We start from the raw sequence: 23,677 nt of genomic DNA, 5'->3' as shown, positions 1-23,677 counted from the left end.
CTACAGTGACTATAGGTATGTCACTTTATCTAGTTTCTTCATTTGTGAAATGGAAGGCTGGAATTAGATGTCCTCTAAGATCCTTTTTGGATTTAGACAGAAATCTAATATATTCTTATTTATTTAATTTGACAATGTTGATTTGATCTCAGGGGGTTTACAATTTAGTAATGGGCTATGCTTTGATACTTATATAAATATCTAGTAGCCATAATATTTTTTAAATTTTTTATTTTTAATGCTTTATTAACTTCTGATTTACATCATTCGTTTCCACCAGATTTTGAGTTACAAATTTTCTCCCTGTTTTCTCCCCACCCATCCCCCCAAAACAGCAGTCCCACATGATATCCCCACCTCCAATCTACTCTCTCCCATATTTTCTCCCATACCCGTTTCAACTTTTCCAGTGGATCTCTATGCCTCAGTGCCTGTATATCTTTTTTTTTCCTTAATAACATGTAAGATGGTATTAATAATAGTATATATATATATATACACACACACATACACACACACACATATATATATATATATTTGAATATTTGATTTTAAAACTTTCAATTCCAGATTTATTCCCTTCCCCCCCTGCCACCCACCCCCACTGGGGAGACAAGCAGTTCAGTATAGGTTGTACATGTGTGGCTAATGCAAAACAATAACATAGTAGATGTATTGTAAAAGACTGACTATATTTCCCTCCCTCCTATCCCACCTCCCACTTGTTCTATTCTCTACTTTGATCCTGTCCCTTTTCAAAAGTGGGTGCTTCCAACTTCCCTCCCCCCCAGCCTGCCTTCCCTTCCATCATCCCCCCTCACATCCCCTTCCCCCCTATTCTCCTGGAGGGTGAGATCCCCTATTTAGTGTGTATTTCCCTCCCTCCTCAAGCCAGACTCAATAGGAATAAGGTTGACCCATTCCCTTTTGCCTTCCTATTCTTCCCCTCCAGATTGGAGGAAGGAAAGATAATGTTCAAAGGGCTTAGCACAGTGTAGGCACTATATAAATGCTTATTCCCTTCCCCTTACCCCAGTGAGAATAACTAGGCAAGGCTTCATTAAAGAGAGGGCATTCTATGATCTATACTGAACATAGCAGCAAGTCATTTAAATTAGTGGAGATACAGAGAATGTGACGGGGAGCTGTGTGAAACAAGCCTAGAAAGGGAGGAAGGGGCTTCTTTTTTTTAATGAATTTTGTGACCATATGTGATTAAGGGTTCTGCTTTAAACCTATAATTGGCTCTGATTCACTTAGGGGAAAAATATCCCTTGATGATCCAGTTTGGTTTAAATAAGTGGGGTTTTCTAATTCTTCGTGGGGAGTTAATCAACTTGTCAATTGATGGACAGAGAATCTTTGAATATATAGGGCTAGCTTGGTTTTAGGGTAGGTCTGTAGGCCAGAGTTGATCCCTTACCTCCTTTTTCTCATCTTTCCCCTTTTAGATGTCTAAAATCCACCTTATACTACTGACTCACAAGCATGTTATTAATATAGCTAAGACCCCACATTCCTCTTTCAAAAACTTTTCCTCTTTTTCTGAAACTAAAAGTCCCTTACAGCTATTAATCTTAAAACCTGCTCCAATTAAAAAAAATGCCAAAGAAGCCATGAGCTCCCCCTTTCAATAGTGCCTCTTACCTCTAATATCTCTCCATCTTTTACTCTTCTTCCAAATATCATATTACCCCAGTTGAAGAGTCAACTCTTTGCTTTTACTCACTGCTACTGATTTTCCTCAATTTAATTCAGAATTTAACCTCAGTCTTTGTAGATAAGTGTTTGCTTAGCCTGTAACTTTAACTTGACCCTCAGTAATGCTCTAATTTTTTTCTCCAAAAAAATATTTTAAAAGAGCACCAGAGGGTTTGAATCTTAGATTGAAGGAAGGGGAAAATGTGCCCTAAGACTTATTCCAATTATTCCTGGGCCACTGGGGAAAAAAAACTCAACAAAAAACTATTCTGCAGCAATAATGACTCCCCTTCAAAATGCCTAGTGAGGTAGATAAACTTGTTAAGCAGCTCCTTCCTTCAACCAGCAAATTTGCTTTCCCAATAATGCTGGCAGTTCCATTTATAAAGTAAAGCAGGGCAGCGATTTACCTATTCTTTTTCTTGTTTTTTCTTCATCCTCCCTTTGTTCTTAACTTCCTTGCTTCTTTTTCCTCCCAACAACTTATCATCTCCATCAAGCTCTCAAGTAGTCAGCCAAAACACATCTTCTAAGCACCTACTGTGTGCCATATACACACTGGCCTAAACCTCCTGGGGATACAAAGAAAACTGTAAAAGACAATCCCTGCTCTCAAGTCTCAATCTAAGGGGAGAGACAACATGCAAACAACTAAGTACAAACAAGAAATGAAGAATTGGAGATAATTAACAGAAGAAAGGCAACAGAACTAAGAAGAGATTAGGAAAGACTGGAAGAAAAGGAAGGATTTTGGCTGGAAGGAGGCTGAGACAAAGAGGAAGAGAATTCCAGGCATGGGGGCCTTACTTCCTTTCCTAGACTGATATGAAATAATTATACATTCTAGTTGGAGAGCATTTAACAACTTTCTAAGCACTCTGACATCCATAATCTCATTTGAACCTCATAATGACCCTGAGAAGTAGACAGGTCAGAAATTATAATTCCGTCTGAGGAAACTGAGGCTCACTGAGCCTAACCTGCTCCAAGTCATACAGGTAAGGGGAAGCTGGGACTGAAACCTTCATCACCAGACTTCTAATCTGGTGCATGACACCTTTTATCACTAGAACAGAAGCATGCCATACAAATTGTGTTACAGGGTCCATTCAACCCAGGATTGCCACATCAGCCGCAGAGTTGGGTGCCTCTTAGAATCTTCTCGAGGGCAGCGACTTTCACCTCTTTTTGTATATTCAGAACTTAGCAGGCGCTTGATAAATGTTTACTGAACTGAATTAATCTGCCCATACTCCATTTCATTCCATCCCAAGGAAACATCAGACTCGATCCCGGCCCGACATCTCTGTGCAGGGGCTTCCCTCACAAGTCTGTGCCAGTTCCCCACTTGTAAGTTAGGGGTTAAGGCTGCTCTTTCCCAGTGTGCCGAGGGAAATATTTAAATGTCCAGCAGGGGGAAAAGTGCTGGCAGGTCCGGGGCTGAAACTTCCTAGGTCTAATTTTATACCGTTCCTATCCGTACATGTCACCTTAGGAGAAAACGAAACTGCCCCAACCCTCGCTCTGGCCCGCGGAGGTGGCGGCCGCGTCTCACCGCTCCTTGGCCCCAGCCCCTGGGGCTGGGGGAGGGGCAGGCGGCCCCAGTATGCTGCTCCCGGGCAGGCCTCCCAGACTAGCTCGGAGGCGGCCCGACCGGAAGTGACGAGCTGGGTCCCGGCCGGGGCGGGCCGGGGGGCGGGGCCGGGGCGTCGGCTGGTCCCCCGAGTTCAGTGCGAAAGTCGCTGCCGCCCGGACACTATGTAGGAGCAGGCAGGGCCCTACCGCACTCCCACCTCTCTTCCCGCGAGCCCCGCCGCGCCCCCTTACCCAGGACACGCCGCCTCCCCGGCCCCACCGGACGCCACCATGAAGAAGCAATTCAACCGCATGAAGCAGCTGGCCAACCAGACCGTGGGCAGGCGAGTGACCCCCCTCCCCTTCCCCCCACCCGGGCCCTTGCCCCGTACCGCCCCGCCCTGGGCCGGCTTGGTCCCCGCGCCCCTGCTGCTGGCTGACTCGCCGCCGCCTTCCCCTTCTGGCCTGGCGGTGGGCACGAGCTATCTATCTTTGGGCCGGGTCCCAGAAAGGTTCCACCCCGGGCTCGCAGGAGCCTGGCGGCCCCCCCTCACAATCCCCCTGAGCCCCAGGATGGTCCATCCCCAGAGGCCCCTTCCCGGCCCGGGACAGGCACACGGGCAGTCCGCCGGTCCTCCTTCCTTCCCGCGTGCCCCGCGGTCTCTGACCCTTCTCTGCTGGTGTGTCTGCATTAAAAAAAAAAAAAAAAAAAGCGGGGGTTCGAGGGACTGCAGGATTTACCTTTGTTTCTCACGGAGGAAAGAGAAGCAATGCAGCCTCTAGAAAGTTTAGTGTGGGTGGAGGGCAGCACTGGTGGGAGGGGGGTGTGGGTATGAATCTGAAATCAATTAGAGAAGGAGAGTGAGAAAGAGGAGTGTTTTCTTCAGAAACTTAAGATTTCTCTTAAGATGCTGCCAACTGATAGGGCCTTATGGTCTAGCGGTTCCAGTCCTTTTCTTGGGGCAGGTTCTTGTCAATTTCACGGTTGGTACTTGGCAGTTTGAGGAATAACAAAGTAACAAAACCATCGGGTTCACAATGATGCATCCTTTTTCTTTTCTGGAGATGTGTCATTTTGCTGCTTTTGAGTTTTGTACCCCGCCCAACCATCCCATCTCCCGGAAAGGTGAGAATTGTACTTTCCTCCCCGAGAGAGAAATTCAACTCAGCTTTAAGTGACCTGATGATTTTGAATTAACTTTCTAAGCGCCTACTGTGTGCCTAGGAGAACGCTGTTAATTTCTTATTCCTTAATAGTGCCTGATGGTGCAGTTTATTTTTAAAAATTAAAGAAAATCCAGATTTTTTTTTTCCTTGAAATTTAGGGAGGAATTTTATAGCACTTTGGAAAATCACAGGCATGCTTTATGGTCATGAAGACAGGGTTGAGAATCTGTTTTAGAACATTACTGCTACAAATTATTGACTTTCATAATTGCTTAATCACAGATATATCATCCAGAAAACTTTTTTTTAAGTGTCAGATTTGGACAAATTCAACTTTTTTTGCCCTTTTACTATTTTAGTGGTGGTGCCAATGAATGATTAACAGGGAATACTGTAAATTATTAAATGTTAGTGTATAAACATTTGGAAAGGACAGAGATTTTTGTGATCAGGAATCTTATCTGTTGGGGTTTTAGCTGTGTTGTTTTTTTAACTCTTGGGATTATGTACAAGGTATCTTGGATATGAAAGTGTTTTACTGCCCTTTGAGTTGGAGTGAATATTCAGACTGAATACACAGAATGACAGAATGGGAAAGGACTTTAGAGAACTGTTTGTCTAACCCCCAATTTTACAGATGCTGAAACTGAGGTTTGCAAAAGGAAGACTACTTGGTTAAGGTCACAAAGTCAGATAGTGAATAGAGCTAGGATTAAAACTGAGGTTGCTTTAACTTCCAAGTCACGATTCCTTCCACTACACTATACTGTTTGATTTATAATAATTATATTGTTTATTCTGGCAAATGACCTATTTCATAACTATTGTTTTTTTATCATTTAAATGAAATTGATAATTAGGTTAACTGCAGCAAGCATGATAGACTTTTGTCTGGATTTTACATTTGTTTAAAAACTTCCTCTTTGTTTTAATTTGATTTTCACTGTTTCATTTCCTTCAACTTTTTTTGCTTAGCTTCGTTGTTAAACTTTTCTCTTGCTCCACCCTGCTGTCTTGGTATGCTTCCATCTTATTTTCAGAATTAACCCCTTCTTCTAAAGAATGTTAGTTCATTCCTGTGTTACTGGAAAAAATTCAGGCCGGGTATATGTCACTTAACCATTCTGATCCTCATTTACCTTGTGTATATAAAGCGATGGTCTCTAAAGACCCTTCTAACTCTAACCTTGTATGTTGTAAGGTCTGGTTCAGTTCTATCATTCTGTGACTTTGAGTGTACTTTAAAAATTTGGTGGGTTGCAAAACATCCTCAGAAGCTCTGTTGACTAATTTTCTACAGGCTTTATTTATTATTTATATCACTTTCAAGTGTATCATTGCTGGGTATTATGAAAACAGATTGTCTAATGATACAAAAAGCATCTAGGTACCCTATTAACAATTTTGACTGGGTTTGTTTTGTTCTGGGTTAGAGGTATCATAATATAGGAAAAAGAATGCTAGACTGCAAGCTAGGAGATAGGTTCTCCTCCTAACTCTCTCATTAACTAGCAGTATGATGTTAGACAAATTGCTTCACTTCTCTGATATTCCCCTCCTCCTCAAATTGAGGTTGGACTAGATGCTAATCTCATTCCACTATGAAATTGGTTGATTCTAAAGTTTACTATTTTCTAATGTTAATACTAAGGCAAAGGGCAGTGAATTTAGAAGCATCTCTACTAACTACAATTGTGAACCGTAATTGAATGACTTCACCTCTCTGATCCTCAGTTTTCTCATCTGTACACGAGGAAGTTAAGCCAGATGATCTCTAAGGCCCTTCCCCCTCCAAATTCTGTGATCTTGTGAAGTCTTGTGTGAAGACCTGATCTCTAGTCTTGAGCCTGTTGTCAACTTACTTTGTGAACTGGGACAGATTGCTTGCCTGATATGGGCCCCAGTTCTATAAAATAATGGATCGGGCCACCTTTTTAAGTATGAATTCACCTCTTAATGTAAAAAAATGCCTTCCTTACAGAGTAGAAACGCTTTCCCCCCATAATAGTAGTTCAGCATTCTTTGGTTGATAAAACACAACTATGAAAAGTGACTGAATTTAGTAACACTTTTAAATGAATCTGTATGTTATTGATCACAGGGGAAGAAAATCTTCATATTTCATTCTGAAAGTCTAGAAAATAAATTCCCATTAGAAAGAAATGGGTAATCAATAATATAGACTGGATACAAAATTCATCCAGCTGCATATTTTGTTGGAACTATAAAGATCAAGATGATAATGATTGGTACATATATGGATTTTCAGATTTTTTGTCATAATTCCATTTGACCCATAGGTCAGGAACCATTGGGCTAAATAATTTCCAGTGTCCCTTCCAGCTCTAGGATTTTGTGGTTATGTTCTTTAAGCATCTGGGAGAGAAGCCCAGATATCAGTCTAAATTGATTTAATACCCTTTTGGTAAGTGGGATGAAGAAAATGCTGTGCTTAATGCTTCCTAAGAATTGGGGCATTGTGGTGTAGTAGACAGGGCCCAATATTTACCAGCTGTGTGACAATTGGAAAGTCACTTCTCAAAGTTTCCATTTTCCCATCTGTAAAATGGAACTAATAATACTTGCACTACCACATAGGGTGGTGAGGATGGTGTGTTTTTTTAAACCACCAAGTGCTATATAAATGTGAGTTGTTATTTCTGGATTAGTACCAGTAATGTTGACCTACCCTAATTGTGAGCTACTCTGGGAATATTGTGGCAAAAATGTATGAGAACTGTGGACTGCAGCCATGGAATGATTCATGGGTGGACCTGAAGCATAATTCTGGAACTTGACCTTTGACTGTTTCTATGAAAATAAATCTTTATTGCTAGATGCCAGCGGGAAGCTGTAGCCATTGGAAAGTTATTAAGGGTGTGGCTCTTGCATTTTTATTTCACCAGAGAATCATTTATTTCTTAGAAATAAATTAGCATTTGACAATTTAATTAAAAATATTCTCTATCATCTGGTAAGAGGATCAATAAAGCACAGAGCTAGGAGTTCACCTGGATGTTAGGAAAGATAATGGTCGAGAGTCATTGAGACACTAGATGGTAGATGGGCAATATGCATTTTAAAAAAGGACTTCTAAGCACATCCTGAGATTAGTCATGTAATGCTAGATTGAGAGACTGCCACTGATTAGTAAAGGGATATAAGACTAGAGAAGAAAGTTATTGTGGAATAGTAGATAGAGCACTGGACTCAACATTCTTGTTTTGGCTCTGCAACTAATTTACTGTGTGACATCGAGCAAGTCACTTTACTACTCAGGACCACTGAATGATTCCTCTGTCCAGTTAGGTGGTTAGACTGATTTCAAGTTCTTTCCAGCTCTGACTGATCTAGGCTCTGGGGTCCTTTCCCAGTTCTTTATAATTTTATAAGAGGTAATAAGAGAAGAGAATGTCTACAGGGCTGAATTTACTACTTTTTGTGTAAGGTGTGGGTTTTTGTCTGAGGAATAATATCCAGAAGGGGATGAGAATGCTGGAGCTAGAAGGAACCTTATTGATAATCTAGTTCAACAATTCTTAAAGTGTGGTCCAGGGGTCCTTGAGATCTTTTGGAGAGTCCACAAGATCAAACTGTTTTCATAATGATATTTTAGCAAGATTTTAACTTCTAGTACAGTAAATATCTATATAATCCACATAAACAAAAGCTTTTGGGGAGGTGCTTAGTAATTTTTAAGAGGTTAAAGGGGTCCTGAGAACAAAAAGTTTGGGAACCTCTGATCTCATCCAGTCTGCTTAGATGAAGGAATTGAGTCCTTCAGAGATTATTACTTGCCAATTACGTGACAGAACTGGGATTCCTTAGGGTCAGAGTAGTACTGTAGTGATATTCCAGGGAAAGATGCTGAAGAGGAGAGCTCTTTATTCATGACCTTAGTCCTGAATAGTGGATGAGTTATTCCAAGGGGGAACATGGGTCTGCTTGATGGGAGAAAGTTCTTGTCATAGAGATGTAATCTAAGACAGATGCACAGGGTTCAGCTATCCCTGGGAAGACAGCTCAGTGGTTCATATTCCTTTTCCTTACTTTTTCTTATCTTTCTTTTCCTTCTATTGCCTACCTTTATTTAGAACCACTCCCTTGTGTCTCCTTCTTTTAATAGCTTACCCTTGACTGAAATTTCAATTTAGAGGTGCTTTCTTTGTCTCTACCAAGTCTTGGTTCTTTAAAGTCTGTAGGAGTCAGGTAGATAGATAAGCAGGAATGCAAAAGAAAGTAGTTCAGCTAATGGTGTTTTGGGGAAATGGGTTTTCTTGTGTAAGGGTAAGGCATAATTGGATAAGTGTAAAGTAAGTACTTTAGAAAGGGGTTAGTTAGGTCATACTGTATGTGCCTCTGGGTGGGGGGGGGGCGGGAGGTGGTGTTGGGGGGGAGGTATCTGAGAGAACTCCAAAAGGGAATTGGGGATCTTATGAATAGAGGCTTGGTGAAGGCACATAGGCTGAACTCAGTAGCACTCCCTGTAGGGTAGATATCACTCTTCAGGTTGATTCCAAAATGAGTTAGCTTTCTAGAGATTTGAGAAACAATGTGATAATAGTGGAAGTAGCGCCCATTGAAGTCAATAGCCCTCTATTCAAATCCTGTCTCTCCTGCTTGCTACTTGTGGAAGTAGGCAAGTCATTTCCCTTTGACAGGTCTCCATTTCCTCATCTGTAACGTGAGACAATTGGACACGATGACCAGGAAGGTCTCTTTTTATTCTAAATCTATAATACTGTGACCTCTGAGCTAGGGATGATTCAAAGCTTTGCAGAATGTCCTACGACCAAACTTGGTTTACAGAGACAGACCTGGTCCTTGAGACCTGTCTCTCTGAATCTGATTGGGAAATAAATTGTCCCTTAAAGTCTTGGTGAAGTTTGTTCAAGGATATGTCCTAGGAGGAATGAAATGTCCTTAGACTTTACAGCCTAGTGTCAGTAGCTGGTGATCACAGGACTATAGATTTTAAGCTGGAAGAAGACCCAGAAGCGTAGATCTAGTCTAAGTCTTTCGTTTAACAGATGAAATCTGAGAAATTCATCCTTCAAAACTCTTTTGGCCTTTCCTTGCCATCGGCACCTTCTGGGTGGCTCATGTGGCTAGTAGCTATAGCTGACAACTAGTTGCCTGTGTAGCTTTTGCCTGGTGCTTACCAGCAAGGAGGGAGTTCTAGGTACTAGAAGTAAATCCTTTTGCAGAGGTGAGGCATGTAATGTGGAACCCAGGCTGGAGAGGTGCCAAGATCAGCAGGGATGTTATTTTTCCTACAGTCCTATGTGAAGGGATTTTGTAGTGAATCCTTAATACCAGCCTCCATATCTCAGGGCCAAAGTAATTGAGAAATAGCTAGTACCTGGCTGGCCTCACTTTATGAGGCGATGTGCTGTGTTTAGCTGAGCCTTTCTGTGTGCTTAGGTGGGAGGGAGGGACACAAGAGGCTATCCAAAGGACATTTTTTCAGTGGTGTTTATAATGTGGAGACCCCCCCCCTAGTGAAAAGATACTTATTTGTCTTTGCTGGGTCAAAGCATGATGTGTGTGGGATTTTCTTCTGGGGTTGCCTATGAGAAATCCATGTTACCTGGTTGAGGGAGGCAGACTTGGTGTCCTAGAAAGAACATGTCAGAGGACTGGATCAGAATGTGATGCTCTCAACTATTTGTGTCATCCTGGGCAAGTCATTTCCCTTCTCTGGGCTTCAGTTTCCCCATAAGTAAAATGAAACTAAATAAGCTCTTAGGTTCTAATAATTCCAATTACCTGATTTTGGGAATGGAGAGGCAGAAGGTAGTGTTGTATTGGGTGGCAGGGGGCACAGAGAATTCTTTTCTTCCACTTGATTCCTATTAAAAGGTTAAAAAACACCAGCTAATGTTGACATATATTGTTAATATGTTTAAAACTAACCCCACCTTTAAAAATTATGGCAATTTGCCTTTATGTTTATATAGTCCACTTTAACATGAAACACATTTTATCTTGGTTCTTATTGATCCTACTAGCAGCTGCTATACTTAAGAATACTTGGAGTGAATCCTCTCTCTCTTTTTTTTTAATCCCACTAACTTCCTAGCCTGTGCCAGGAAAGATGGGATGTCAGGAAAGAGCGTAACTTGAGAGAGAAGGCACCTTACCTCACTGTGGCGCTTTGCATTAGTCTGAGAGGGAGTATTGACTCTCTTTTCCAGACAGCTCCCCAGTTCCTGAGTCAGATCTTTGCATAGTGGTTTTATTGTTGAATTTGAAGTGTTGTGAAGTCCTTAACTTTTATGGCATGGCTAGAGGTGACAGGGGCAAATAAATTCACTAGCGGGGAGGGAAGGGAACGTATGTCCAATGGTGGCATACTTTGTAGATGAAGATACTTTATATAGCATTGTTTTAACATGTCAGTCACCAGGCATTTATTAAGCACTAACTATGTCTTTGAGGAATTGGAATCAGAGGAGACTTCAGGTTTAATGTGGATAAAATAAATCAAAGGTCAATTTGGTGGGGGAGGAGGGTAGGCACTAGTAACTAGTTGGAATCTGGAAAAGCTTCATGGCTTAGGTGGCCTTTGAACTGAGCTTTGAGGAAAAACTAGGTATTCTAAAAGGAGTTAAGAAGGAAGTGCATTTTATAGTTTTTAGCCCTCTGAAAAGTTGAGAATCACTTTGTATTTATATTTGCCTTATTTTCCATCTAGTATAGAGTTCTTGGAAATTTTGTCATCCATATCAGAATTTTCTTGTACTAGGAAAATAAAAGAATTATAAATGATCATCAAGTTAACAGTTTTCTAGAATCCTTAGTCATCTTCCAAGCAATAATATTGACTTTGAATTCTGGCATTTTTGACATCATGAGAAGCAGTTGTTTTTCCATGTAACAGTATTACCTACCTACAGACATTAGCACACCTTTGGTTTCTCAACAGAGGTCTGTGACAGAAAATTCTAGGTGAGAAAAAGTGGTTAATCTAATCTCATCCTTTTTTTTTTTTTAATAAGTGTTGGGTGGGGATGTTTTATTTTGTGTTTTGGAGCTAGTTGTGACATTAGAAATAATTTAGGCCAATCTTGCAGTTTAACGTATGGGCAAACAGCCCAGGGAGGGGAAGTGAGGTACTTAAGGTCACATATAAAGTTGAGGATAGTTCTAGATCTAAGAGAAGAACTCAGGCAAACCTATTCCTAGTTCCTTCACCTTCAACCCAATAGGGAGAAGCTTCCACTTGCAACAAGACATACTTGGTGGTCACCAATCCAAAGCAGAAAAACAAATACAGCACCTGTACCTGGCACATCCCTACAATAGTTCCCAAATTTCTGTATTGCTTGGGTTTCCCAATGAATTAACAGTTCTTCCTAGCTTCCTTTATAAAGTCTTTGTGGGCTAGAATCTTGTGTTTTATGTATATAGGTGGCTGATAATTTCAGAATTAACAAATACTGGAGGAATAAATTTAGAGCAGTTTCTCTTAATGTATATTGTAATAAAAGTGATTGGGAAAAGATCAAGTTCTCTTTGGCTCTCAGATCAGAGCTTTTGACTCATATCTCCTAAAACCTTGGGACGCAGGAATTATTCACCAGTTTGCCCTTCTCTAGGAAACAGTTATTTTTCCCACTAAGTGTCTTTGGTAGCTATTTACTCTAAAGGTCAGTAATTCTACCCAGAAAACAGCATGACTATTTAATTTCACATATTTTATGAAACATATGGTTAATTTATTAATCAGGTTGTCAAAAAGTATGTAAATTACATTATAAAAAAGTATCATTGCATGATCCTGGCTCTAGGCCTCATTTCCCTCCACTATAAAATGAGGATCATGGATTAGATGATCTCTAGTCTTTTTCAACTCTTACTTCTGTGCTTCAGAATTGAAGACTTATAACCTTTGTTTTTGTGATATATTCATTTCACTTGCACCTGTCGTTTGAGTCTGATCTTAGACCCCTCTGGCTTCAGAAGCTTCCAGGCTGTTTTCCAATTTGTAATTAGACTTTTCTTTTAAAAACTCAGAATACTGATTCTGCAGTATTCTGCAGGGACTCAATGGACAGAGAATCAACCTCTGGGTCAGGAGACTTTGAATTCAAGTTTCCCCCTTCCCTGCCCCCCCAACCCTGGACCAGTCACATAGGTTCTTGGTGTACTAGGCAAACTCTCTGAAGACTATAAATTACAGAAGAGTTACCTAACTGCATTCTGCAAGAGTTTCCACCTTTGAATTCCTAGACTGAGATAAGCATAGATTCAGAACTCTCCAAACCCCCTACAACTTAATAGAGAAAATCTAGTTAGCTTTTGTTTGTACATTAGGGTAAATTTTAGAAGGAATGGAAAGAGCGGGATGGGAAATATAAGAAATGCGATGAAATAATTTCTTTCCTTTGTATATATTATATGCTCTTCTTCTCAGGAAAGTTTTGAAAATAAATTATAATAGACTCTATCCCAGTCCTTCCATCTTTGGAATGGTTTCCTGAGACTCTTCTATAAATTTAGAAAGATAAAAGAAAACCATTCTATCTGTAAGAAGCCAGTGTCTAGAGATTGCATTAAGTATTGAAGCGATGCTCCAACGCTTAGTTTCAGTTTTCAAACTGTGAATTTGTCCCCAGAGATAAGGAGCTTGTTTACAGAAGTCTATCTGCTTTCTCTGCTTACTCTTGACAGGCTGCTAGCCTCCAAAACATATAGTTTAGTTTTAAAGGTTGATTTTCCTCTTGGTGGATAGAAATAATGGTTCTTTCTGTGATCACTTTTGATGACCACATAAAGAATTGTTGCTTAATGTAGTGACTTGTTTAGAAGTCAATTCAGTCACTTTAAAAAAAGCTTTTTAAGGTGAGGTACTTTGGAAGCCTAATTTTAAAAACAATTTGCACATATTTGCCTAAGATGGTATTTGTAGTAAAATCTGTTTTTAATAGCAAAACTTGAAGATTGTAAGTTTATAAACTGTTTTTCATTCTAAATTGGGAGGGATCTACAGAATTGGAAAAGTGGAAAAATGTATCTTTTCCAGTCTATGAATAAGCAAGAGGAAAGTAAGATTAGTTACACAAACCAGCATTAAATGTAATCTTGTATGGATTATTAGCTTCTTGAGGGTTACTTTGTGTCCATAGTACCTAGCACTCTATATTGCTCATAGTCTGCCCTTAATAAATGTTTGTTAAATTAAGTTCAATTAAATGGGAGTGGGAGGATGGATTATTTTTATTTTTGTTTATCCAGCACTTGGCAGAGTCCTTTGAGTTTAATTGGCATATTAAATACTGAATTAAATTGTATTGAAGTCTCTTGTGTTCGTCTGGCTGAGATTCTTTTTTTAAAAATTGTGTTTAGGCATTTATCTCACATAAGGTTTCCCTGGCCAGGGTTGTTTTACACTAACATTTTTTTAGTATGTATATAACTGAATGCCACCTTAAAGTTACGGGCCCTGTTCTGAATTCAAAGAGCCCATTTATAACCTCATTCTTATGGGACTCATTGTTCATATAACATCATCTAATGTGTTTTCCTAGACCCAATTTATAGGCATTAGATAATTGTCTAGATACCTTTCTATTAAATTAGAAATATTCTATTAATAGTAGAAACTCTATTCTGTTAAAAATTATTGGTTATCTGTGCTATCAGCTTTTATTCAATATGTAAGCTTTTTTTTTTCTTTTAAGTTGAGTAAAAGTATAATTGAAAGGCTGCATGTTATAGTGGAGAACTGGCCTCCAAATCAGTAAGACCTAGGGACAAGACACATGTTGATTTGTGACTCCAGGAAGGTTATGGGATATCCTAGGAAATTCTGTAAAACTCTTAAGTTGCAGAGGAGGTATAGATCTGCTTTGGTAGGAAGAAAATGCTCATCAGGAAATACACACACACACACACACACACACACACACACACATATGAAATCTCAGATCTCCTTGTCCTCCATTTACATATACTCCTAAACTCAGAAAAATAAAAAAGCATAGATGTATTTTTTTTAGTGATAATTGATAGAAGGAAAACTCAAAATTTCACTGGAAAAAGCCTCCCAAATATTACTTCTAGTGCTTGAGGTGTTTATCAAATGACTTAATCTCCTTCAGTTGCCTATGATATGTATTATATTGCCTATTCTGTCATACAGTAATATATATGTACCCTGGAATAGTGGGAAAATCACAGATTTGGAGGCAGGGGACCTGGATTCAGATCTTAGTTCTATTACTTGCAATATGTGACCTTAAACCACTTTGGGGTTTACCTTCCTCCAAATGAGTAGAGTGGACTGAGTGATGTAGCAAACTCCTATGAGTCTGTGATGTGATGTCGTCGTCCGCTTGTATTTGCCTTCAGTTGTAATAGAGTCTGTCAGGAGCGATCAATGGCAAACTGACCTCATCTCCTTTCAGACTGAACGACTGTACAGGTGGACATATGTATAGCTTCCTTCAGTTAAAGACTGCCCCCCTCACTTTTTATCTATTTTTCTATCTCCTACACAGAACAGTATTGGAATAAGATTTGTGTTGTAGGACCTATAGCATTTCATTCCCATGTAAAACTCATTGTTCCCTTCCACCCTTCTTACCAAGACATTTTGCAAACATGTCATTGTCCTTAAGAATAAGCTGGCATTGTGTAGGCATTGAGATAGAGAGTGCTAACATAAGACAATGTCTTCATTGAGTGGGTTAATTGTCAAGAGGATACATGGTCTGAATTGCATTTATTCTATAGGTTTTCTCATTAAAAGTGTGACATGGGGTAGTGGAAAGAGCTTTGGAGGCTTTGCTCTGCCATTTTTCCTCTGAATTGCAGCTTGCCAGATTGTAGAATTTGTAATCTAATTCAACAATGTATTACATATCTACAATGTGCCACGGCATTGATCCTTACCACCGAGACTAAGATAATAATGTCCTTGTCTTCAAGAAATTTATAATCTAATAGGAGAAAAAAGGCAGAGATACAGATAATTTTAATTTAGAAAAGAACATATTCAGAGGAGAAAAGGTATAATGCTAAGAGAAATTGGAGAAGATATCTTGCACCTCCAGCTAGATTGTAAGCTTTGTAAAGGCAGGTAACTTCCTCTTGCACAGTAGATACTTCTCATTGTCATCAACCTATAGGACTACTGTCTTCCAATTCTGATAGTTCTTCCCCTTTTCTTTTTCCTCACCTCCTGGAAAAGTTTAATCATATTCCAGTCACTAGTGACATTTTGTTTTGTTTTTTATCTGATTTCCTTCCCTCCTTCCTTCCTTCTTCCCTCTCTCCCTTCCTTCCTAATTTTGTTTTTAAAAAATGAACACTGTTATGGGAACCTTGTTCTGTCAACATAGATTGCAATTGATCTGTGACTTAAGAGAAATCCTAGGGAGTTTCTTGAGGAACAGAGAGGTCAAATGACTTGCTCAGAATCACATAGCTAGTAAGTGTCAGACGTTGTACACAGGTCTTTGTGACTCCAAGGTCAGCTTTTTTCCAATAGAACTTTCTGCTTCTTTTAATAAAATCTCCAAAAGTAGTTAAGCAAAACAACACCAAAAAGTGACATGCAATTGAATACCTCTTTATTTACTAATTGCTGTAAAAATCATGTAAAATTTTACTTAGCTTAAGTTATTAAGAATAGTTAACAATTAACAAAAGAAAAACAAAAAAGTTTTGTGTGTAATGAAGAAACCATTGAGCTCAAATATAATTACTACTAAATTAAGAGGAAGCTATGGACACAGTTACACTAAGTTTTGTTTTTCTGTCACACGAAGTTTTGTTTTGGGGAGGAATGGTGTTATTTCACCATTTTTACTGTTTTGATATTAACAAAGCATTGTTATTGTAGTGTCTGCTAGGATATGAAAATAGCTTCATCCTAAAGACCTGGATGCTTAGATAATTTTTTAAGCTAAAAAAGCAGTTCTTCAAGGCAATTGGGGTTAAGTAATTTGTCCAGGGTTTCACAGCTAGTGTCAGGTGTCACTAGCTAGATGCCAGATTTGCACTCAGGTCCATCTTGACTCCAGGGCTAGTGCTTTAGCCACTGTGCTACCTCACTGCCCCCGTAAAGTATTCTTTCTTTTCATAGATGTCATCTAGAAAGGGTTGTTTCATTCATAAGTCAGTAGGTTTTCAAGTATTCCTATGATGATGATGATGAAAAGAGCTGACATGAAGAATAGAGCACTTTGCATACATTATCACATTTCTTCCTCACAATGATCCTAAGGAGGAGGTAGTGCTGAGAAAACTGGGGTTTTGGAGGTCTCAAGTGACTTACCCAGGATCACATGACCCTAACTTTTCACCCCCAAACTAGTGACATTTCTCTCCACTCTATCACAGCTGTCTTACTTCTGAACATGTTGCTTGTAAAACTCTTCAAGAATTGACTTGATAAAAGAAGACAATCTTTTTTGACCATAGCATATATCACCTTCAGAATATGCTATAACGCGTTTATTTCGTTGAGGCTGCCTTTGTTCTAAACAAATACTTTGTAATTTATTTTCTACTGCAGACCAGTCAGATATGTAAAATCACTAACAGGGACTTCCCTTGAGAAGTCCCCAGGCCCATGGTGGGATGGGATGGGGTAGGATAAGGTAGAGGTAGGATTCAGAGAGGAAGATGAGAAAAGTTGGTTTTTTGAGTTATAGGTTTTTGAAGAAGGAAGGAGTCTTTGGTAGTAAAAGTTTTGTGAACCAGTTCAACCTTGCTGGGGACCATAGATATGCAGCTGAGAAATATGTTAAGTATATTTGGAGTTCCTTTTTTAGGGAATTGCCTTTAGGGTTTGCTTCACATTCTTTTGAATAGTCTTGGTGGCATTTCTGGAAACTAACTTTTTTTTTCTCATGTGACCTAAGAAGAATGTGTTAACATGGACAGGGACTATAACTGAATTTTACTTTTGTGGCTCTTATGGGGGGAGGGGGGGTAGTAAGAAAATGCATAGAGTAGAATAAAGATTGTAAGGGGATTGCTTGAAATATTTATATGGTTTTACTAGTATTTGGAAATCACCTATTTATAACAAAAAAGTATGTGCCGATCACAGGGCATCAAAGTAGATCCCTGAAAGACTGATACTTGGCAACCCCTAATTTGTTTCTTAGCTACAAGGGATCTGTGCTTGGCCCTGTGCTGCTTAACATCTTTTAACATCAGTGATTTGGATAACCTGTATCAGATTGCTTGCTGTCTTAGGCAGGGGGGAGGGGAATGAGAAGAATTTGCAACTCAAAATCTTAGAAAAATTAATGTTGAAAACTATCTTTACATGTAATTGGAAAAAAAATAAAATACTATTAAGTGGGGGGAATAAAAAAATAGAGTAGGAAATCAAAAGAAAAGAAATCAGTGATTTGGATAAAGATAGGGATGGCATGCCTATCAAAATGGCAGATGACAAGAAACTAGAAGGGATAAGGGAGCATGTTAGATAACAGAAGCAGGATCCAAAAGGTTATTTACAGGCTGGAACATTGGGCTAAATCTAATAAGATGAAATTGAATGAGGATAAATAGAAAGGTTTTGAGGACGTTGATCATAGTGGATGGCTTTAGAGTCAAGTCCTGGGTTCAAGATTCATCTCTGACATATAGTAGTTGTGTGACCTTGTGAAAGTCTCGGAACCTCTTATTGCTCCAGGCAAATCTCTAAGACTCTTTTAGATAGCATGGGTAGTCCCCCTTATTCAAATAGGAGAGGGAAGTTCATTTTCTCTATTCTAGAAGTCAGTTTTTTTTTTAATTAAATTAAGCTCTATTACTAGAAGTGTGCAGCAAAAGAGAGGTCAAACATTCCACTTCCTTCTGATCTAGTAAGAGCATGTCATATAGTAGTTGCAGTTCTTAGCTTCTGGTGGGTTTCTGAGGTCTCTGCCAACTCCTGAGATCCTATAAAATTCAAAGGACTTTCCAGAGAGCTTTTTTTTTTTGGTAGCTAGTATTTTTTTTTTTAATGGACATTAATCAGGTTGCAAAAAAAAATACACACATACATATATCATTTGGGTATTTAAGCATCAGAAAGTTTTAGGACTCCTGAGTTAGGAAGGACTCAAAATTCTAGAGATCTAATTAGAAGAAGCATTATGCATTAAGGCTGCCCTTTATTTTGCCCAAGTGAGATAACATATGTATACTGCTTTGCAAACCTTAAAACACTATATAAATGCCAATTATTGTTACTACTACCCAGAAAAATGGAGGATATTATTAACCTTATCCCAGGTATCTGAGTTCTGTCGTGTTTGGTGCTAGATTGGAGCTGGAGAACCACCTCTTCTTGTGAAACAGGAGGAAAGGAAAAGAATGGGAAGAGGTCGAATAATTGAAAAAGGCTAAGATTTCCAGCTTAACTTTGAAGTCTTTCATATTGTGAGATATAGGGACTGGACTAGATGACCTATTAAATGTTGTAAGGTCTCTTCTAGCTTAAATACTCTGTGTTATGTGTATTCCTTTTCCTTATGTAAATCATAATGTATTTTCTCCTCTCCTTTTTTTTACTTTTGTCCGTGTCTTTATATAATTCTCCTTAAAGGTACTGTTGACATGCCAGAGACCTCCTCTCATTCTTTTAATATTTTTTGGAAAATTGTACTGCATCAAGGTGCCCATATGCTGTGTGATTGGTCCACCTTCTTTGCTCACTCATGCCTTTAATGATACCCTTTTCATCACTTGTTTCCACCTCATGTTAATATGCTATAGCAAACTTAGCCTTACAGTGTTTCTTTCCATTGCCATTTTGAGTACTTTTGAATTTTGTGGTTTTCCTTGATCTTAGCTGCAAAACATCATTTGGTGAATATTGATGTTAAAAAGATAGGCTTTGGGATCATTGAAATTAGTTGTTTCCCAAATGGGATCCAGTCTGCTTTCCTCCTCCTATTTAATTTTCATCAAAGGTGCTTGCCCATGGCACTTTTTCCCTAGGATGGTTGCACTGATGGGTTAACTCAATGGGATATTTATCCAGCTGCATCCAGTTTGGACATTGTGTCTTGTAACAACATCATAAATGGAGAGGTTTCAGACATAAAATGGGATTTAGCCACTAATGATAGGGAATTTAGTTGTGGTAACTTTATTTTTATTTAACACAACAATACCCTATCCTATGTGTCTGTGTATTGGCACAACTTTATATGTGGGTATGTCTGTTGTTCTGGTCTGTGCAAAAACAGAAATTATGCATTGAGTTTGCTCCTGTAGTTTACTCAAATGAGAAAACAAATACTGAGTATGTGAGTATGTGACAGGTTGTAAAAATATCTGAATTCTTTGTTCACTTATATATGTTCATGCTCATATAAAGTAAGCATTTGTTGCTAAAGGGCTTTAGGTGCTATGTACTTAGGTCCTCTTGTTGGCTTTAGGTAAATTTTGAAATAGAGACTCAACATAGGAACAAAGCAGTTGAGTGAGTGTTAAAGCCTGTTCCTTTTACTCTCCACAAACAAGTTAATTCACAGGTTAGCATGTCCCACCCCCAAATACCTACCTGGTAGGGGGAGTTATTGAGGGCTACTTCAGGGGATCATAGGTTCATAGATGAAAAGAACTTAGAGGTCATATTTTCTGGTCCCTTCATTTTATAGGTGATGAAACTGAGGCCCTGTGGGGTTAGATTCCTTCCAGTGCAGTAATCTGCAGATCCAGGGTGCAAACTTAGGTCCTCTGATTCCAAAATTCAGGGCCGTTGCTAATAAATCACTGAAACTTAGTGACACCTGGACCATCTAGTCCAAACCATTTCTGAGTAACCGTCCCTTCTTAAACCTTCTCTATACATGGTTGTCTCTCCCTTGTTGGAAGACTCCAGTTGGTGGGGAAGCATGCTACTTCCCAAGGAAGTCCTTTCTACTTTTGGATGCACATTTTTTAGACATTTACATACTTTCTGGCTAGCTAGAGCAGAGGAACTTCATGAGGAGGGTAAATATGGTGACATAAACTTTGTCACTGACTACTGTGTAGCCTTGGGCAAATCACTTCACCTTTCTGGGCCTCTGGGCCATCTTCAGTAAGATGAGGAGGCTGGACTTCACTAGGCAGTCTCTCAAGTACCTCTGATGGCAGAGTATAGTGCTCTGAGCTAGGGATGACAAGCCCTTGGGTTCAGGCTTCACTCTGATGTCTCAGCTGTGTGACTCTGTGAGAAGATTCCCTCTCACCCAGAGTCACTAAACATCTCAGAGCCTCAGGGCCTGTGTGGACTCCATGTCCTTTCTAGTTCTAACTTCCTGTGATTCTGGGGCTTAGGAATGCCTTCATATCTTGTTTATATCATTTAAGGGCCTTTCTTGAGGGGCTCTCTGAAAGCATGAGTGGGAATACAGGAAGAACATTAAGCAGACAGTTGTGGTTTGGAGGTTTACCTAACATAAACATGGCGCACCATTTGTTTTTCTTAGCCACCTGGTCTTAGCCTTGAGAAGGCACAGGTCCATCCACTTTGACTGGCAGTGGAACATTGCTGTCCTTGGGAAAAGGACGCCCATGGATGTCAGGGTATGTGTAGGTTGACCTGATTGTTTCTTTTTCTCTGCTTACACTGCTGCTGTTTTTCCAACCTGCTGCCTCAGCAGCTGTATATGGGTGAAGATGACCCCAAATTGGGGGCCTGCCAGTTTTCACACAATTGCTCTTTGTCCTGACTTGACCATTTCTGCTTTTCCATTACCATTCACCTGGCCTCCTGTGTTCAAAATCTTGATTATTAGATAAGAGTGTTAAATACTCTCCACCTTATATCTTTTTATGTTACAAATCTTACCTACTTCCATGTTGCCTCCCATGTATCCTCTGCTGTCACTCCCGCCCACCTCATGGTTACAGATGGTATCTGCCTACATAACTTTGTCCACTGAACCTGCCAGGCTCGTCATCCTTGTGTGGTCGTATCACTCCTCTGCTCAGAAGTCTTCAGGGACTCCTTATTAATAATCCATGAGACATTAAAGTAATCTAGGACTTGCAGCTTCACCTTTAAGACCATCTAGTTCAATCCCCTGGCTATACAGATGGGGAAACTGAGGCCCACAGTGGTATAGTGACTTGCCCAGAAGTGGCCGCTAGCTGGTGCAGTAGCACAGAGTGCCAGGCTTGGAGTCAGGAAAACCTGAGTTCAAATGTGGCCACAGACACTATCTGGGTGACCCTGGGCAGGTCATTTCACTTTTGTTTGCCTCCATTTCCTGATCTGTAAAATAAGGATATAGTCCCTTCCTCTCAGGATTGTTGTAAAGCTCAAGTGAGATAATATCAGCTCTTAGCAAGTTGTCTGGCCCATAGTAGATGTCATATAAATCTTAGTTATGATGATGACAGTGAGGACAATGATGAAGATGTGGGGTGAGAATTCATCTTCTTTACATTTCACCACGCTGCTTCCATGCTCTCTTTGCCTAGACTTCAAGGCCCTTCACATTCTGATAGCACCATACTTTCATGTACTTCTGTCCTGCTGCTCCCCTCCATGTACTTTGTGTCCTAGCCAGACTGAATTCCTTACTGCCCTCCCCACTTCCTCCTTCTTGTATAGTGTCTCTCTAGCCTTCAGGCTCTTCATACTGTTGTCAATTCAATTGAATAAATATTAAGGATTTACCCTTTGAGTGAGGTGTGTTAAGTGCTGGGAATACCAAGTTACAATCCAAGTAATTCTTGCCCTCAATAACTTGTCCAGGGAGCTAGAGGGGTGGGAGACAAGAAGCACAAAGCTAAGCCAATAGAAGATAATTTGAGTGGCCAAAGAGCACTAACAGCTAGAAGGATCAGGGAAGACTTTGGTAGCAATTGGCCTCTGAACAGATGAAGGTTCCAGATAAAGGTGAAAGTGGGGCCCAAGGCAATGTAGGCATAGAGGACACAGCTTGTACAAAGGCATGGACATAGGAAAGGGGAAGCTCCACTGGAAGACCATTGGTGTGTGAGTTCACAGGGAATTCTTTTTTTAAGTATCGTTTGGGCTAGATGACTATTGAGGTCTTAAAACTCTAAATTCTGTGACTTTACATTTTCTTCCCTCTTCTTTGCCCCTTTTGGTAGGTCTGACGAAAGTACTTTAAGGGACGGCAGATAGGTAGTAGAGTAAATTGAGCGCTGGCCCTGAAGTCAGGAGCACCTAAGTTCAAATCCAGCCTCAGACACTCAGTACCTGTGTGTCCTTTTACAAGACACAACCACGATTGCCTTCAAAAAGAGAAAGAAAATAATTTAAAAAATTAATTAATAAATATTTTAATTAGCATATTTATAAAAATATAAGCTTGAACCTTTGGCATAAAGTGGGCATTGGTTTAAATTTTTAATAAAAGCTAAAGGGGTTAAAATCCTCATGAATTTGTATTGACTTGTTAAATTCAGTTTATTAAAGTCATAGGTCCAATGCAGTTTTAACTGCCACAATAGGGTTTCACTTCCTAAGAGAGGTATTGTGTGGTAGAGGGTAAAGAGCACAAGACTCAGTCAGAAGATCTGTATTTAAGCCATGTGACTAGTCACTACACCTTCGTCAGTTTTTTCACCTAGAACTAGGAGGTAATTACATTTATACTGCCTACCTCAGAGGGCTGCTGTGGAGAAAAACACTTTGAAAGCTGCAAAGTGCCCTAAAAATGTGAACTGTTATTGCTTCTTGAATGCTTTAAGATCCATTGGTAAAGACATTGTACTTTTTAATCCAGTGATGCTGGCCTCCTTGCCTTTCCTCAAACAAGACGCCCCATCTCTTGAACCAGACACCCCATCTCTTGGCTGTCCTCCATTCCTGGAATGCACTCCTCCCTCATCTCTGCCTCCTGGTTTCCTTCAAGTTCCAGCTAAAATCCACAGGAAGCCTTTCCCAGTTCCTCTTAATTTTAGTGCTTTCCCTCTGTTGATTATTTCCTGTTTATCCTATATATAGCTGGAGTTGTTTGTATCATCACCTATTAGATTGTGAACTCCTTTAGAGCAGACAATCTTTTTTCCTTCTTTGAATCTCTGGCACTTGGGACAGTGTCTGGCATATTAAATGTTTGTTGACCATTTGACTGACTGACATTGAGATGCAGAGGAAAAAAAAATCACTGGATTTGGAGTTGGAGGACCTGAGTTCAAATTTTGATACAAATTTTGATATGAGTAACTCAGTCGTTCTGGGACTCAAGTTTGTTTTTGTTGTTTTTATCTGTAAAATCAGGGTGTTGGGCTAAATGAAGTTTTTTCCAGA

General features: G+C 39.7%; 1 protein-coding gene across 7 annotated transcripts in view; it reads left to right on the top strand.

The window, feature by feature from the left end:
- The first annotated feature begins 3,387 nt into the window (after window positions 1–3,387).
- Window positions 3,388–23,677, top strand: part of ARHGAP17 (Rho GTPase activating protein 17) — a 127,644-nt gene continuing 107,354 nt past the window's right edge. For all 7 annotated transcript variants that reach the window (XM_069106254.1, XM_069106223.1, XM_069106234.1 and 4 more), the window contains exon 1: window positions 3,388–3,620. In XM_069106254.1, the coding sequence (XP_068962355.1) occupies window positions 3,568–3,620 (53 nt within the window). In that variant the 5' untranslated portion in view covers window positions 3,388–3,567. The remainder of the gene's footprint in view (window positions 3,621–23,677) is intronic.

Source organism: Petaurus breviceps, unplaced genomic scaffold (assembly GCF_028583685.1).
Source record: "Petaurus breviceps papuanus isolate PSGF00001 unplaced genomic scaffold, PetGlider_PUasm1.0 138, whole genome shotgun sequence".
NCBI lineage: Eukaryota > Metazoa > Chordata > Mammalia > Diprotodontia > Petauridae > Petaurus > Petaurus breviceps.
The sequence above is the reverse complement of the archived record's forward strand: the minus strand, read 5'-3'. Positions and strand labels throughout refer to the sequence as shown.